General features: G+C 40.2%; 1 protein-coding gene across 1 annotated transcript; it reads left to right on the top strand.

Moving 5' to 3' along the window:
- The first annotated feature begins 598 nt into the window (after positions 1-598).
- Positions 599-11,529, top strand: LOC116999535 (inactive pancreatic lipase-related protein 1-like). Its single transcript, XM_033066341.1, has 12 exons — positions 599-647; positions 1,396-1,550; positions 1,982-2,107; positions 3,984-4,118; positions 5,124-5,232; positions 6,397-6,516; positions 6,754-6,873; positions 8,326-8,444; positions 8,576-8,705; positions 9,664-9,775; positions 10,090-10,257; positions 11,466-11,529. Exons 1-12 carry the CDS (start codon positions 599-601, stop codon positions 11,527-11,529), a joined length of 1,407 nt encoding a protein of 468 aa, XP_032922232.1.
- The last annotated feature ends 6,573 nt before the right edge of the window (positions 11,530-18,102 follow it).

Raw genomic sequence — 18,102 nt, 5'->3', positions numbered from 1 at the left:
TAGCTCACCAACCCATAGATTCAAGAGATCTATGCCCATGGATTTTGGAGCTATCAGAGAAACCAACCATTAATTTTCCATCTTATCTATAAACCACAATCTGAAACAAATATTCCTATCTTTCTAGGAATATTTCCAAGGATAAAGCAGACTATAAAAAATAAATGCAAAGTTTGCACATTAATGCCAGGAGCTTCAAGGCTTCAAGGTAAGTAGTTCAGGTCTGGGGGATTTTTCCTTGTACCTCATCAGATTTGTGGCTTCTCAGCACAGGAGTGTGAAGGGGAATGGAAGCTCATGTTCTCTAGTCCTCATGCTAATTCTAAAGTAGGTCCTGTACATCTGATTAGAACCATAGCCTCAACAGGAAAAAAATCAGCCTGGATTTAAGCAATGCTTTTGTATATTTATGGCCCCCCAATCTCTCGTGGAGCAAGCAAACACAAAGCTGACTCACACCTGGCTGGCACACACAGCACTCCTGCAGAAACAACAGGCACTCTGTTCACCCTGAGAAAATTCAGCACCAGGGGGCTGAGTGTGCTTGCTAAACGAGTGGGTTAGCAAATCCTAGCTGCTTCTTTTTCTGCTGTTCCAGATGCTTGGAATTTGGATTCTTGCCCTGTTTCTGCTCAATGCAGCAGAAGGTAAGCATATGGGGTTAGTGTTTGTACTGCTTTTCTGTGCTGCTGTATTTTCTACCTATTTTCTAGGTGTTATTCTACACCCTAGTGCCTTAAAACTTACTAATTGACATTAATGTGGTTCACTTTCCATACAGGAATGGTGAGATGAGAGTGTGCATGTTGCCTTTCTTCTCCACTCTGGGAATTCTGCCCGAGGGACAAGCAGGAAAAGCTGATGTGTTTCCTATCTCAGAACAAAGCTACCGTTCTACTAAACATGGGGAATTATTTCTTGTACTCTTATTAGTGATGGAAATAGAAAAAAAGGCAGGGCCAGGAGCTGGAGGGCATAAGGGCTAATGAGGGCATGGCTTTGTATTCAGCAGAAGACACTGGTTTGTGTAGATTAAAACTTCTCATGTGCAGTCAGCTGTTCAGCACAGTCTCAATCTATTACTGATTATCTGCAATATTTTGGCTTGGCATTAGGAGAAACTCATCAGCTGTCTCTGCCTTGGGCAAAGCAACAGCTGGGGGAGGACACCCAAGGTATTGCACAGGAACTCCTCTGAGCACTTTGGTGATGAGCAGTGGGGTGGCTTCTCTCCTTCTCTCAACATCTGGGAAAGGGCAGCTGCTGGTCTTGGCTTTCTGTAGGGTCTGGGATTTTCGAGGGGAAAAAAGACCCCCAGAGAAGCCATGCTGTGAGTTCTGACTGCTCCATTTCTCTGCTCATTCACACATTATTGTTTTGGTTTTCATGCTACAGGGGACGAAGTTTGCTATGACAGGCTTGGGTGCTTCACAGATGATTTGCCATGGTCTGGCACTACAGAAAGGCCAATCTACAAATTGCCCTGGAAACCAGAGAGGATAGACACTCGCTTCCTCCTGTACACCAGAGAAAACACTGATGACTTTCAAGTAAGAACTTCTGTGGCTTAAACATTTGTGAACCACATGCAAAAAAATGTTAATGAACACAGACTTCAGCTTTTTCCTGAAAAGTGTTGAGAAGTGTTAGAAATTGGCCAAACCTCCACTTTATTCAAAAGATGCCAGCTCCTCAGCACTGAGAACTACTGGGAGACTGAGCATTTTGGGGTAAATTTTTTCCACAGATAAAATCAAAGCACGCTGAAGTCTTGTTTGCTCTAAGATAGGTGTCAAAGCTTGAGTCCTCATGTGCACTCTTGCAGATGACCTCAGCATTGCATAACTTTTAAACACCTGCACAGATAAGCACAGTTCAGGTCTTTGCAATTTTGAAAACTTATTCACAGAAAGCAGATTTAAAGGCTTATTAAGTTCTTATCTATGCTTATTTTTTTTTTTTTTAATCTACATTGATGTAGGATGTGTCTGCTGTTGATAAGTCAACAATCGAGGTCTCAAATTTTAATGCAAGCAGGAAGACCAAATTTATTGTACATGGATTTATAGACAGTGGAGAAGAAAACTGGCTCTCAGACATGTGCAAGGTAGGTACCAAAGGGACACCCTTAGTTTGCATTTATAATCACTTTCATATTGAATGTCTGTTTTCTCTATTTTGAACCAATTTTTGTAGTGATAAGAAAGCAAAAAATAGTTCACATTTTCAGATTGTTACCAAATGGAACATGTAGCTCTGCACCTTTAGGAAATCATGAAGTAAAATACATTCAGCTTTTCTCTTTGGTGAAGTGAGTGACAAGAAGATTTGACTCAGTAAGTGCTCTTTTTCTGGTAAAAAGAACACAAACCCTGGAGCAAGATGCTGGCTAGGGTCAGGGTGGTTGCAGAAATAACTGCAGACTCACAGCTCCTGCATCTTGTTTCTCCAGCCAAGAGAAGGTTTCTCTTGTGGAAGCTCTGTCAGGAAGGTTTGGGCTGGCCAAAAGCAATAAAAAGACATAAAAATGTACATCCAAAGGGGACCTCAAGGGGAGCATTTCAAACAAAGCTTTCCACTGAAAGTAGTAAAGCACTCTGCTTTATTGATTTTTTGTGCTAATTCCACAAATTATTCCTTAACTCTGTCCCTATGCAAAGTGCAATTCCAGCTTGTGGTTTTCTCAAGTCCTCTAAACATGCTTTTAATTGCAGCTGGAGTTAATGAAAGCCCCAAGTCATGCAGCACAGAGCAAAACACCAATTGAGGACATTTTAAGGATAAGGTTTTTCAACCATTAACACAACTATAATTTTAAAAAATAACCAATCTATTTTCCTTATGAGAACACTATGAGGAACAATGTGAAACTAAAATCAAGGTATTTCACATTTATTGCATCCCCATTGCCTGCTTCTTTCTGATGCTAGATCAAAAGAAAAGAAAAATAATGGATGATTGTTGGATTTGTCAGTTAATAATTCGTTGTTTCTATAATTTTCTGTCTTACATTTGCACTCTTAAAATAGAGGATTGTTTCCTGGAACTTCACAATCAATGAGATAGCTCACAGATTTTTCAGCTTGTCCCTTAAATCCATTTGATCAATTTTCCAGGATGTAGAGGCATGAGATAAATCCTTAAATTCTTCATCTATTACAGCAGCCTCTCTTTTACCACAATACTCTAGTTTATATTTAGAAACAAATTGGTCTCAGTGAATCTTTTCAATAAAGAGTGGAGCAAAGGGGATTGTGAATACATTGATCTTCTTATGTGGATCTGTTACTTGCTTTCCTTCCCATTAAGCAATAATCCTATCTGCATATTGATTTTTAGCTCTTCTAGCATGGTCACAGACACTTTTATTGCCCTTTTTGTCCTTTGACATTTGTTGCCATATATTTTAGCTGCTAAAACAAAATACATTTAGCCAAACAATCCAGCTCAATGGATTCTGTGGCAAAGTCTGCCTGCATATATGTATTTCCAAACAAAGCCATAAATCCAAAATTAACACCAACAGTTTATACACCATCTTATAAAACAGAGTCTCTGTCTCAAAAGTCAGCATCAGAAAACCACACTTGGCTTTTACTATCAAAAATATTCTAATTGGATTTGAGTTACAGTAGTACTTTTAAATCACTGGAGTGAATAGGTGCATAAGTAGAGCTCTGATTTAATGTTACATACCACGTTTGATTGAAAATAAAAATTGAGAGTTTCATTATTGATATTGTTTTCCATTCTGTAAAAAATGCTGCTCTGGGCATTTGAAATGGTTACTACATTACATATCACCCTCTTTCAGCATTGTGGGATCACACAAACCCCTCTGAGCACACATCCATGCTACAGCTTTGCTGTTCAAATCACTCTCATCCCAGTTCACACCAGATTTAGTAGCTGAGCCAGAATGACCCAATGAACTGATCCCATACTGTATTTACCATGGCTTTTACTTTTGTTTTGCAAAACAGAGAATGCTTACTGTGGAAGATGTGAACTGCCTCTGTGTGAACTGGCAGAAAGGTTCGAGGTGTCAGTACACACAGGCATCGAACAACATCCGTGTTGTGGGCGCTGAAATCGCTTATTTTGTGAATGTTCTCATGGTAAGAGTCTGCTGTTTCTAAAAAAACTCTGATTTGAAAGAAATACAGCTCTGGAACTTTCACAAATGTAGATGTAACCAGCAGAAAATATTGTCCTCTACTCCACTATCAGTTGTACTGAAAACAATTTTTTTTTTTAAAAAGGAGAACACTGTGTGATAGCAGCAGGGCTTGCCAAGTTAAGGAGGGGAAATTCTACAGAACATTCTCATAGTACAGCCAAAGAGTTACTCTGTAGATGTTAACAAATGCAGTGTAAAACTTTAAATATGCAGAAATAATGGAAGTGGCAAACTTCTTTTTCATGGAGACAGAACCTACCAAAATCTACCAAAGAGCTCACAAGGAAACCAGCTGGCAGCACTGGCTGGGGACAAGCAGGACCCACCAGCTGCCCAGGGAAAGCTGTGGTGGACAGTGCCCAAACCTTCAGGAGATGCCCCCTTTTGCAACCAGCTTCACACTTAAATATGAAGTGAAGCTTGGTCTGAAGCCTTCTCTTAATCTAATTGTTTTCAACACACATTGTCCATAAAAGAGCCATAAATAACTAAAACTAGAGAGTGTGCTGGGTCTAGCAGTGCTCTGACCCACCTCTCACCGTCCCCCTCTGCACTGCAGCTACTGAATTCCTGCCCAAAAAGGCTGAAGGCATCTCTCATCTCATGCCCTCCCTAAGCTGTGCCTGGTGCTTAACCTGCCAGGCGTAACTAAGAGTTCCTGCCTGGCCTATCCTTGCAAGCCAGACAAGCATTCAGTGAATCTGGAAGGATACAGAGCCCCTCAGAACTCCTGACAGAGCTGCCTGGAGTTACAGCATCCTCCAAACCAGGGCAGCAGCTGAATAGGGAGATTTGGAAAATCTGTGTTGGACAGAACCGGCAAAGAAATCCTATAGGAGTTGCTGAGCCAGCAGGCAAATTAAAAGTGGTTTTCCAGCCCCTTTTAAGTCCTCCCTGTCGCTGATGCAAACAGACATAGCAATGTTTATTGCTGTTTTGCCAGGAGGAGTATGGATACTCTCCAGCTGACGTGCACATCATTGGCCACAGCCTGGGAGCACACGCTGCTGGCGAGGCCGGCCGGAGGCGCCCGGGCATTGGCAGAATAACTGGTAATCAAAAATTACCAAAAGAAGAATAATAATAGCTGTTAATTAATTATTTATTAATAATAAATAATAATAATAATCAGTGACTGCAGCCACACTCACACCAAAGCCACCAAACAAAACCCTGCTGTTCCCTTTCCCTTGTGGTTCCATCTGTGGGCTGCAGTGTGGTCAGGAAAATTGGAATTTTATAGAAATCAGCCCTTTCACACTGTACCCCAAGAAGCAGGGCTGTGCTAGGTGGGCGAAAAGAGTGTGATGATTGTTTTGCTTGCACACGTGTTACACAGCAAAGGGATTTTTCAGCATTTCCAGAGGTTAAAGCTGCAGGTTTGAGCTCCTTGTTCATCACTCAGACAATGCCAAGGGCACTGTGCATTAAGCAGAGTGGCCTTTCATGCATAAAAAGCAATTTCGGACATTATTAACAAAACCCTTTTCAATTGTTATTTTTCCTCGGGGATTTCAGGCTTGGTGAAACTTGGACTAATAGTCTACAAAATTCAGTTTAAAAGCAAACCCAAAATATGCTGCCTAGGGACAAGAAGAGATGCAAGCATAAGGCAGCAAAAACCTGTGCAATTTCCAAGACTTTACAAGCACCTGAAATTGCTGCAGCAATTTGGGAAGCAAATTGATTCCATTTTCTGCTAGGTTCAAAAGCAAAGCTTATTGCTTCAAAACTAGATGTTTTTCCCAAAATCTGGCTGGAGCCTGACGTAGGCAGGCAGGTTTCAGCACCTCCAAGCAGGTGGGGTGCTATCAGCACAAATTCCTCTGAGTACTCTCAAGGGACTCTGGAAACCACACAGATGGCTCAGTTACTTGGGATGCAGACACAGAAACCTCAGTTTGAGCAATGTTATTAAAGAGAAGTTCGATTAAAAGAAAAGGAAAAGGTCATTCCAAGTGTTGGCATTCAATATTGATGCAAGTATGTAAAGCAGTAAAATTTAATAGGCTTCTCACAGGTGACTTCCTGGGAGAAAAGCCACTTGGTAAGAGAGAGCACACATCCTCATTTTATTCATGCCTGTATTACTTAGATATAAGGAACCAGAGGCAACTATATTTGTGATATTTATTACATAAAATCAATCAATGATATGTGAAATGATTCTACACTTACATCTCTTTATTTATACATAACACTACTCTTTCTCTCAGGACTGGACCCTGCACAACCTTATTTCCAAGGCACTCCAACTGAAGTCAGACTGGACAAATCTGATGCAGACTTTGTTGATGTTATCCACACAGACTCAGCTCCCACCATCCCCAACTTAGGTGAGTATGCAGCTCTACTGTACTGATTATTTATTATTTACTGTGCTGAATTATTTATTCCCTGTGGCACTTGAGTGTTCTGATTGAGGCTGTTGTGCTGTGGCAGAACAGAACAAATTCATTTTAGTCACTAACAGCTCCTGTCCAAAACACTGTGCACAGGCAGACTTGAAGCCAGCAGCTACAGGTGTGAGATATTAATTTAAAACATACTTCCCCCTGTTTCAAATGCTCCAGGTTTTGGCATGAGCCCAGCTATAGGACACATTGACTTTTATCCAAATGGAGGAGTGGAGATGCCCGGGTGTGCGAAGAACCCTGTTTCACAGATCGTAGATCTCGATGGCATCTGGGAAGGTAAGTGTGTTGTTTGCATTGCAAATTCAGGGCAAAGCCACCCCTCAAAGTGTAGCCAGGTATCTTTTCTTAATTCAGATGTTTTACATTAGCTTTTGGTGTATCCACCAGCAATGGCAGCTGCAGGCTGCAGTGAAGCTGTTAAAATGCTCCAAACACACCACTTTTCCAGAGCTTATTAAAAAATAAACAAGGCAAAGGGTTTGCCTCTGGAAAATGTGTTTCCTCTGAAGGATCTAATATCAGAAACAAAAGTTGCTGGAGCTGTGCCACAAGTTTTGAAGGGTCTTTTACAACACATTACATTTTGTGTCTAATTGCCCAGCAGCAACACTGGTGGAACTGGGCAAAGATGTTCACTACTCCTGGGAGAGTGTCTTCAGATGAAATTCTTCAGAGACAGAGCAATTAATCCGATTCCTTGTTAAATTACAGATTACAATCAGTTGCATTGAAGTGACGTCATTGTGTCTATTTTTAGGCAGCTAAAAAAGGATTGGCACGTAGTTGCTCAAATACACTGTTCTTTGTTGTTTTACATGGTTCTAATAAAATCTCGAAGTACCAGAGCATTCCTATGTATCTTTCTAAAATTAAATTGCACATAAGATTAAAAAAAAATAAATAAATAAAACCCCCGAAGATTTCTGCTGTGGAGATTTTTCAGTACATTATCTGAGCTCTTTCTTACACTACTGCAAACACCTTAAACTCTGGGAATACATTAACTGGTGTGTGATAGCTAGCTAGCCTTTTACTCCAGGTTTTATTCAATGCAGCCAGAGGCATTGCTTTTACATTCTCCCTCCCCCTCCCTTTTTTTATTTTTTATTTTTTTAATATAGCAAACTTGTTATCAATAATGGGGAATTAAAGCACAAAGAAATAACTGCATAGTATATGGTCTTCTTTTTAACCTAAAGTCAGGAAAATACAGGCAACACAAAGGAAAATAATATATTCATTATTTTAATTTTAAGAGTCTCCCTTTCTTAAGCACCCCCCAAATAATAATAATTTTGTTTTGAAGCCCTCAGCTGGAGCAAATCATCACTGCCCTAGGAAGTTCACTGTTAAATACTTTTCATTTGGTTTTCTTTTGTTATGGTAATGAAACTGTTGCCTACAAAAGACCTGCTTCAGGCAGCTCTCGTTTCTATTGTTAAACTCGGTCAGATTGCTTCAATAAGTGTGTTTTGAGGGGCAGGGGCTGGGCTGAGCTGCACAGTCGGTCTGTACAAAGCATTTCAAGTTTGCATTTTATACCTGTTGAGCCTGTGACATTCCTCAGGGCGTGAGTGCATCAGAAGCACGCAAGGTTCCAATCGTGTTTTTGATACTCCAAGATTTGTGATGAGGTTTTTGAGGAGGAATGATGCATGGCAATGGCATGGGTTTCTTTCCTTGAGTGGGAAGAGAAAAGGAGAATTAACTTGGGGCATCTCTCCATAGGAACTCGGGACTTTGTGGCTTGCAATCACTTGAGGAGTTACAAGTACTACTCGGACAGCATCGTGTACCCTGATGGATTTTTAGGCTATGCTTGTGCTTCATATGATCTGTTTCAAGAAGTAAGTATTTCTCAGAGCTTGGGGACGGACCCTGTTGAAAATGTTATTAAAAATTAATCCTTTGACTAATTTTATTTCTTTTCCTTGGCTGGCTGGATAATGTTATTAATAGGTACATTTGTTTTCACTAGGGAAACTGCTTCCCATGCCCAGAAGAGGGATGCCCAAATATGGGTCACTATGCAGACAAATTCAAGGACAAATATAAAAGTGATTTTGTAAAACTTTACCTGAATACTGGAGAGGCCAAGGATTTTCCACGTGAGTTTTGAATGCTGCCATTGCTACATAGTCTTTCTAAAAAATTTTATTTTCCTGTTCGACAGTTAACTTTAGCAGATGAACAGATCTCATCACAATGCAAGGTCTCTTCTGTTCTTCATGTTTTTTCTTCTTTTGCTCCACACTAATACCAGTTTGGGGCCCTACAGTACAAGAAAGTTGCTGACAAACTCTAGAGTCTGTGGAGGTTACTGAGATGTTCAGTGGGTTGCAAGGTTCAAGGAGAAGGAAGGAGAGACAATGCACAGAGATTGCAGAAAGGGAATTTCTTATTAAACAGGATGAAAATTATAGTCACAGTGGCAGTGGTTAAATGCAGGAAGAGGGGCCCAGGAAGCTGGGAAATCTCCATCACTGGAGATGACAAAAACTCCATTTGAAAAGGCCAAGAAGAAGCTGGTTTCAGAACTGGATGGACAAGATGACCTCCTTTACAACCTCAGTTATCCTAAACAACAGCTCTCACAACACACTGCTTAGCTTGCCCTTGTAAGCACAAATCAGAATCTTCTTGAGCTCCTTTTTCTAATTGCACAATAAAAGGAAGTTCCCACCCACAAAAATTATTTTCCTGGAGCTTCAGAAGTTTTTTGGGCTGCTTAGATTATTCTGTGTTTATCCCTAACACGCCTTTATTTCCAGCTTTGCTCTGTATGAAAACCTTCATGGCCAAAATGCTGAGATCTATATTTACTATTATATGGACTCGTTTTCTCTTTTTTCCTGTCCCAGAAAGTAACCCAAATGTCTTCAATTTCTCATGCTGATCTCATTTGGACATAACAACAGATTTGACTCACTGGTGTTTTCTATCTTCTTCTCTCAACTATCCAGTACAGACAGGAAAACAAGCAGGACAAAACCAACCTAGAATTTGATATTTTGGGGACTGTTTCTCCTTGGGTACAGTCTGAGTCACTGTGTTTCTTCTGTGTAGTTTGGAGGTATAAAATAACCGTGACCCTCTCTGGAAGGAGCCAAGTAAGAGGATATGTAAATGTTGCCCTGTATGGCAGTGATGGGAACACAAGGCAGCACCAGATCACCAAGTAAGTTAAAAATTCAATACAAAAGAGACTTTTCTTCTAGAACTCTTAATCTGTATTTGTAATTAATAATTCTGTTTAATTTGATCTTATGAAGAGACAAAAAGGCAGCATATCAGACCTGCTTTTGCTGCCTCTGAAAAACAGTGATTTGGATGAATTACATCAGAAATCTGGCAATAATGTTGCCATCATAAAAGAGGATAAACATTGTCTCTGCTATATTTCTACCTTCTTGCCACCAGGGCAGAGCCTTTGACAAGACTGGTAGTTAAATATTGCCATGCCTCACATCCATAAAATGCTGTTTTTCACAGTGGTGCCCTCAAACCAGACAACACTTACACAGCCTATATTGATGCAGAAGTTAATGTAGGAGAACTTACCAAGGTTAAATTTCTTTGGAACAACAACTGGATAAACCCAACTTTTCCTAAACTGGGAGCTGCAACTATCACAGTAGAAGCTGGAGAAACTAGAAAAGTGTAAGTATATCCATTGTGAAAATCCTGTAAGTTACTGGAGAAAATGGGTGACAAAATTATAAGTGGACTGGAAGCCTTTTGACAAGAAAAGCTATTTAAGGCATTAAAAAGAAAAGATCCTCAAGGAAACCTTTTCTTTCCTTCCTTTCAAGACTCTGTTCATCCGTAGTTCTATTCACTACTGCTTCAACTCTTTGCCTTAAATAAACTCAAAGATAAACTGAAAATCTCCCCAGTCTTTAGAAGAGCAAACTTTCTGTATAATCCTTTGGGTGAGAAAAATTAATGCTGGCTTGGATTGTCAGCATCATTCTTGCCAAGCTCCTAATTGTCCACAAAAACAGATTATTTGTGGGTCTGATTCACCGTCAGCTGGAACCAGCCAAGTATTCCATTGGTTTTGATGACCCCTAAGGTCATGTCTGACTAAAGAGGATGGTGATAATAAATCCATCCTTCCAATGAGGAACACTATCACTTGGAGCCTGCACTCAAAAGCTATATATAGAGCTGAGGGAAAGAGTAGACTTTGTAAAGTATGGCTTGGGTGTTCAGATTATAGAAGCAGGATTTGCTGATCTGGTTTTACTAATTTTCCTGGACTTTTAAACATGAATTCCTTCATTTTCTTGATCATGAATTCCTTCATTTTCTTATCCACAGCATGAGTTGGTATCGAGGACAGGAGGTACAGTTTCAATTTTAGAACCTATTTTCAAATGCACAGTTAAAATTCCATTACTTAAAAGACAACATTGGAGGTGGAAACAGTTTCAAGCAAAGTGAAATAATTACAGCCAAGCAGCATTTGAACTCACCTTAAAGCAGAGATCTTAAGTCTGGTTGTAGTTTCCAATCACCCAAGCACATTGCTGAACAAAATGTATTTCTGTGGGTAAGAACTCACCCTTCTACTGATTTGTGGTCTTTGCACAATTAGTTGTGACCAACTCTGTAGAGATGGTAGCAAAATATCTGGGGAAAACCCCAAAACTGTAACATTAAAGTAAGGTGAGCAGTGAAGCAGGATGAATACAGTCTATCAACGCTTTCCCCTGCAGTAATATTTCAAATTTAGAAGCCCTAAGTTTGTTCCATTCAGTTGTCTCAAACGACAGATCAGGTTGTGTTAGCATCAAAGTGAATCCACTGGTACAATTGGAACAGCTGCTGACAGCTCAAGGTGCTTTCATTCCCTTTATCCCCAGGTACCGTTTCTGTGGCTCTGGGACAGTGAGGGAGGATGTTCTGCAGACTCTGACTGCTTGCTAAAGCACCTTCAGATCCCCAAATCCTTGCTACCAATAAAAGCTACTCATGCAGAAAACACTGGAATCTGCAGCTGTAATACTGGTGGTGTGTGTTGTTTGGGGTGGGTTTTTGCTGGTTTGGGAGGCAGAGGTTAAGTCTGTGGATACCTCTCTATAAACAGAATTTTTAGAGCTTTAGGAGTGAATGTGCCAAAACCCATTGAGGAATTCAGCCTGTTTCAAAATAATTTGACAGAAACAAATTCATTTCTGTCCCCATGTAATCCTGCCTCACGTCCCTCAGCGTTCTCAGGGGCTTTGTCTCCTCTGCTGCCAGAGGAAGCTCATCCTCACTGATGAAACCTCACAGAACTGCTGGGGATCCACTGCTACACAGATCTACTGCTCCTGGGGACCTTCTCTCAGTTTCTCTTCACTGATAAAACCTCACAGAACTGCTGGGGATCTACTGCTACACAGATCTACTGGTCCTGGGGACCTTCTCTCAGTTTCTCCTGAGGTTCCCCAGGCTGGGAGCTCTGCTCTTCTCTCTCTCAGAACACCCTGTCCTGAAGGACATCAATCCCCCAGCAAGGCTTTAAATTCTGTGCAGTGGTGGAGGTGGAAACCAATTTATTTTGTGCTGGAGCCCTACTTTTCTAGTATAGAAAAAAACCCAGTGGTTTTGGTTTTGTTGTTTTTTTTTTTTTTTTAATTGAGTGCATTCTGCCAGCTCTCACAGGGTGATGGGAAGGAAATAGGGGATGTAAATAATAGACAAAGAACCATCAGCACTAAAGATTAGCAACCTATGGGCATGCTCTGGGCTGAAGTAAGTTCCTTATATAAAAACTGAAGCATTCCTTGCTTTAACACAACTGAAGAGAATATCCTCCAGCAATTTCAATTTTAGTCAGAGATATGCAGGCTTGCTTTTATGTTTAAAAAGCTTCTAAAATTGCACTTCTGCTTCTTGCCCAGATTAAAATGTACTATTTAATTTAGATTAGATGTATGGAAGAAATTCTGTATTACAGGAGTGTTAAAACTGACACAGGTTGCCCTGAGAGGTGGTAAGTGCCCCATCTCTGGAAATATTGACTCCAGGCTGGTTGAATTTGCTGAATTCCTGGAGTATTCCCCCTGTTCCATCCCTTCTCCCCCTGTTCCATTCCTTTTACCCCTGTACAGCTCCTCAGGCAGCAGCAAGTGCAGCAAGCTCACAGCAGAGTTCTCTTTGTGTGTTTTCCTCCCAGACTATGCTGTCCAGAAGGACACTTAAAAGCTGACATTTATTTTGTCTCCAGTTTTTCCCAAATGTGATCAGCCTTATAGTGGTAAAATAATAGAGTCATTTGAGTTTTTTGTCCTGCATCAGGCTCTGGTAAGTCCAGTTTTGGGTTGCTCCTGCAAAGCCTTCCTTGGCTTTCCATGGCCAGAGTTGGGCAGGAGGAAGGATCCAGCCACAGGAATAGAGGCTTTCACACTTCATTTAGTCCTAGATAAATAGTTGTGGGTTTATGAATAGCCATAGACAGAGGAGCTGGCATCTGATGCTGGGTTTTCATGTCCTCCCCATCCCTTTGGCATCTCCTGCTCCCTTCTGCCTTCCCTGTTTGTCTCTCCTAGGATTTGGTGTCCTGATCTCAGTGCCTCCTGCTGAGGAAACCTCAACAGGGTTATTAACTTCCTAACACTGCAGAAGAGTTTCTCCTTTGTCTTTTGTTCCATTGCCTTGGAATAAGCAGATTCTTGCCTACACTATTGTTTTGACAGTTATGATATTCTCAGCATTATCCTTTGCCATAGCCACTTCAGCAGCCCATGTAATTTTAACAAACACCTAACAGAATCAAGACGTTAAAGTTGACAATAGCATAATAAAAAATCTCCTTTTAATAATGAACTGGAGCTGCCGTCATCCTGTTTTAGCAGAGTAAAATCTCTCCCCCCCTCCCGAACACTTTACAAAGCTATTACATAAAATGCAATGTTAAATGAACAACAAATTACTTTCCCTTTAGCTAGCTTTTAATGCTAATGGTGCTATTTATTCCTGACCTTTTGAAATATTAGATTTTTTAAATGACAACATAAAAAGAATTCTTGTTTGAAAACGCGAGCGACTTTAAACCACATGTTATTACTTGTAAGTATAGCATGCACATGCATCATTCATTTCAGTGTCCCATTTAGGGCTAATTGGTATATATTTCAGTTGACATATATTGTTCTCCTGCAAACGTGTCAAATTCCTTAACGATGGCGGTGACAAAAGCAGAACGCTCGAGATATATAAATTACGCTCTTTACCATATAATCATTCTTATCTATTGGGAATGGTATTTGTGACAAACCACGCTCAAAAATACACAGCAAATTGATTTTTTTTTTTTTTTAAACTTTAATATCACACCATTCACGGCAAGTCTTTGATTGCATCCTTAAATGTAGAAATGTTTTGATTTTTATCTGCATCGTTTTGCGGCTTTTGAAAAGCTCACTTTATTTATTAAAGGAAGAGCAGCACAGCGAGGATCTTAAAATGTATCTTTTGTTATCAGCATAAGAAAAAAAAATGAGCTGTAATTGTGGATATAGAGTGAGTAATTTGGTGAAAAATGCTTTGTGCTATAGTTTAGGTTTTATAATTCCTGCCAGAAATTACTATTATTTTGTTAGTGGGCAGCATTGCAAGAAGAATTTTAAATATTTTAAATATGGGAATGACTTGGGCCACGTATTTCCATTACATTTTAGTATACCCTGTGCAATTCATTTCCCCTCCTTTATCACAAATCATCTTAGAATTAGAGAAAAAAAAAATTGAAGATTTCATGTGACTCTAATTATTACTGCAATATAGCAGTGCTCATTGTTGTCTTTAGACAATGCTGTCCACAGTCATTACTTTGCTCTATAAATCAGTAGCATAATGAGGTTCTATCTTTCAAGAAATATTTGAGTGTATCTTAATTTGGCATGGATGAATTCTCCTTCCCAAATCTCTGGAGGGTTTTTTTAATCTAGTTTGTCATGTTAGAGCTTTCATCACCTAGCCCCAGCTGACAGAGTTATGGCTGCGTATTTATTTCCATACCTTCCTGGGATGTGTCCTCAGAGGTTGCAAATAGGAATTTTATGATGTTATGCCTTGGAGGCTGTTTTTTCTTGATTTAAGCGTCATTCCCAAACTGTTCTGCCCCGCCCTGATCCTTCAGAAATACATACTGTGTGTGGTTGTATTAAAGTGTGGAAAAACAAGGTGAATTTGTTAACATCTTGTTGCTGATACAAGCTGGAAACTGTTTCTTTGACAAAAGAGATATTCACTGGAAAAAAAATACCAATTTTTGCCAAAGAAATTATATACTCATTTCAGATATATTTTTTTTTTCTAAAATGTGAAGACAAGAAAAAGGTGAGATGTATCCCCGTTCTTAACTGGGTCAGCAGAGGGCAGTGGAAGAAAGTAAAGGGTTGATGTGATGTTCCACAGCTCCAAATCAAAAAACTAATAGTGCCCTGTGTGGCACTTACTTCTAAACTGTACTTGCAGACAAACAGAAACAAGAAACAAAGGACTCTTTAAATCAGTCTAAATGTTGTGCTCAATTGCACAGTAACAACTGGGTGGCCACTGCACTTGCTATCACTTTGATGACCTATATTTTGTGAGACCCAAAGACAAAAGTTGCATTCAAGTCCCTCTTTGTGCTCTGGCCCATGGAATTATTGTTGAGTGTTTATCCTATGAAAAATATTACCTTTAATCACATTAAGTAGATAATGCTTCACATCTAACCAATTAGGGTGGTGAAGGGGAATAAAAGGGATCTAAACTCCACAGTAATGCATTTGTTCAGATAATAATTCACATTATTGTAATTTGGCATATAATTTATATAACCCAAGTCTCAATTCCATATGAAAAATAACAGCAATGAACATTACTGGTGGTGTGGGTGCCTCAGCTTGGGGTGTGCAGTTTCAGAGGATGGATTCTCTGGGAGTCCTGATTATCCTCTTTGGAAAGTGAGTGCACTCCTAAGTGCAGTACCATTTCTCACTCAGAAGAGGTTCTTCATGGAGGAGGAATATATACAGTCATCACCTTAATTATATGGATGCAAAATACTGGATAAGCTCGTCCTGCCTGAGGTGATGGAAGAGCAGGAGCCAGCCCTTCCTTCTCCCAACACAAAGCACTCTGTCTTCTGGCTCCAGACTACAGAAACTACCACAGGAGCTGCTTAAAAATAAATTAAACAAACTCTGAGTTCAGACTAACCTTTTCTGTATTGTCTTTAATTCTTTACAAACAGCAGCCTTCTCTCTTCTGAGGGGAATAAATTCAGGAGGGAAGTGTGCAAGGGTTCTCCAGCAGCCCCAGCTCTCACCAAGGTGCTCTCAGTCCCTTGGGGGACCCTGTGGCCTGACCTCACATCTCTTGCCAACCTTTCTCATCTTCCCCTTGCTTGCAGTTTGGAAATCAGCTCATCTGACCCTGTTATAGCCCTGCTAAAGGATGTGTTTGCCCCTCTGCACCCTCCCTCTGCCATCACCCAGCTCCAAACCCCCACCTCCCACAGAACACAGGGAAGGTTTGGCAAAGGAGGCTTCTCCCCTGCATTAAGGACAGACTGCAGGTCCTCAAGCCGTTGCCTTAATTCCAAAAGGAGCCAAAATATCTTTGCTGGGTCATGAAAATCAGCCTCTCATTCCCTCCCACAGAAGCTGAATTAGGAAGCCTCTGCTGGTGGCTGTGACAGAGGGGACATTGCTCTTGTGCTGGCTCTGAAGGGATGGCAGCACAGCAGCAGAAAGCAGCACATTTTTATTGCACAGGACTCTCATAAGGTAATAAAAACTTTTTATTTAACCAGGCAAAAATATTAAAAGTGGAGAACAGAGTGACTGCACCAAAGAATAATTCTCCTTTTGACCCACAGAGAAAGAGGTGCCTAATGAAAGTATATGATCACGGACAGTGTGAAGATAACTGTCTGATCAGATAATGGAATTGTTTTCAGTGATAAGAATGAATCCATTACTAATGCAAATAACTATAATAATTATAATTTGCAATACAGTAAAAATCACCTAGTCTACCTCCTCCTCTGACAGGAGACTGTATAATAAATTATAGGCTGAGAAAAAAAAAATCAAAGGGATAAAGGTTAAAAGATTAAAAAAAAATTCTGAAACTTAAATGCTTAACAGGGAAGTCAAGACCTGAAAGCAGAAATTGGTGCTATTAAATAAAGCAATTGTGAAGAATGAGATATTATGGAATTGATTAACAAACCAGAAACGAAGCATTTCCTCGTATCACTACCTCTTGTCACACATTTCAATAATTCTGAAAGAACAAAAAATTAAGAGTTGGCGTATAACAAGGAAATTAATTATTTAAATGTGGGTGAATATGCTAATAGTACTCTGGGAAGATGAATTTAACTTCACACACAAAAAGCCCCCAGAAGGTTCAATAGATTTGAAGAGTCTCTCCAGTTACTTTTGCTTTGCTTTGGTATCCAAAACTGGTCCAGCTGTTCAGGTGTTTCCAACCAGGACTGCTCATCTACAGGGCAGATCTTTTAGGGTTTTCTGGGCACACCAAATTGCTCATACCAATCCCACAATCTTCTCTGTTCCTGTGAGGTATTTTGGGCATGGAGACTGTAAATAATGCTTCATTTCAGCTTTGGAGTAGTAGAACAGAGCAGATGAAACAAATCTTGTGTGCAGAGTTTGCACTACATTGAGCTGTTTTCTTGTTTACAGCGCTTCTGCTTTCTCCACTGGTTAAGCAGAGAGGAAACAGTGATGCACAAGGTTTATCACTCACTGTTGGCATCAAACCATTCCTAGTTTTAGGTGATAGAGCATTGGGAATCTCCCAAGACATTATGTGATTCTTCCCCAGCCATCAGTTTGAGTAAAACACCTATTAAATAACCCAGTCTAAAGTACTATCTCCATTTGGATCTTCATTTTCCAAAGGTCAGGATGTCCCATAACAGCCACAGAGAGAAAAGCAGAGATTTTAATGGCAGGGGTGTGTAAGGGAGACTTCTAGTCAAAAGTAGGGGTGACTACCAGATTAAATTAATCTTTAACTCAGAGTGGAACCCAATTTTCTGTGCTTGGAGTATTTTCCTGCATTTTAAAGAGTAAAAAGCTCAGTGCACCCTGCCAAAACTTCCCCCTCAAGTCATTCTTGAAGTCAGAGATTTCTCACCCTCTTTGAAGTTTTTCATTGCAGCACTTTCCATGAAGCTGAAAAGCTCGACACACTTCAGGCAGCAAAGCACAAGTAGTTTATCAGAACCTCCACAGTACAGGAGTTCAAGGAAAATGCTTTAATGATGCTAATTCCAAAAGCAAAGTGAGTGGAAAACTCATAGTCTGCCTCACAACCATGACTTGTGGTAACCTCCTAAGTGCCATTTATCCAAAACACACCCAGCCCATATAACATTAACTCCTGAGGTTTAAACACATGCCTTTGAGCTTAAACACAAGAAGGCCTTTAATCAATGTTTGCAAAAGACAAAACCACAACGTGTCTCAAATCCCCACATCCCATCCC

This window comes from Catharus ustulatus, chromosome 8, assembly GCF_009819885.2.
Source record: "Catharus ustulatus isolate bCatUst1 chromosome 8, bCatUst1.pri.v2, whole genome shotgun sequence".
NCBI lineage: Eukaryota > Metazoa > Chordata > Aves > Passeriformes > Turdidae > Catharus > Catharus ustulatus.
The sequence above is the reverse complement of the archived record's forward strand: the minus strand, read 5'-3'. Positions and strand labels throughout refer to the sequence as shown.

Coding starts and splice junctions, on each gene's coding strand:
- LOC116999535 (XM_033066341.1), top strand. CDS start 599: ATGCTTGGAATTTGGATTCTTGCCCTGTTTCTGCTCAATGCAGCAGAA. Junction 8,706..9,663: donor AGAGGCCAAGGATTTTCCAC/GTGAGTTTTGAA, acceptor TCTTCTGTGTAG/TTTGGAGGTATAAAATAACC. Junction 9,776..10,089: donor AGGCAGCACCAGATCACCAA/GTAAGTTAAAAA, acceptor TGTTTTTCACAG/TGGTGCCCTCAAACCAGACA.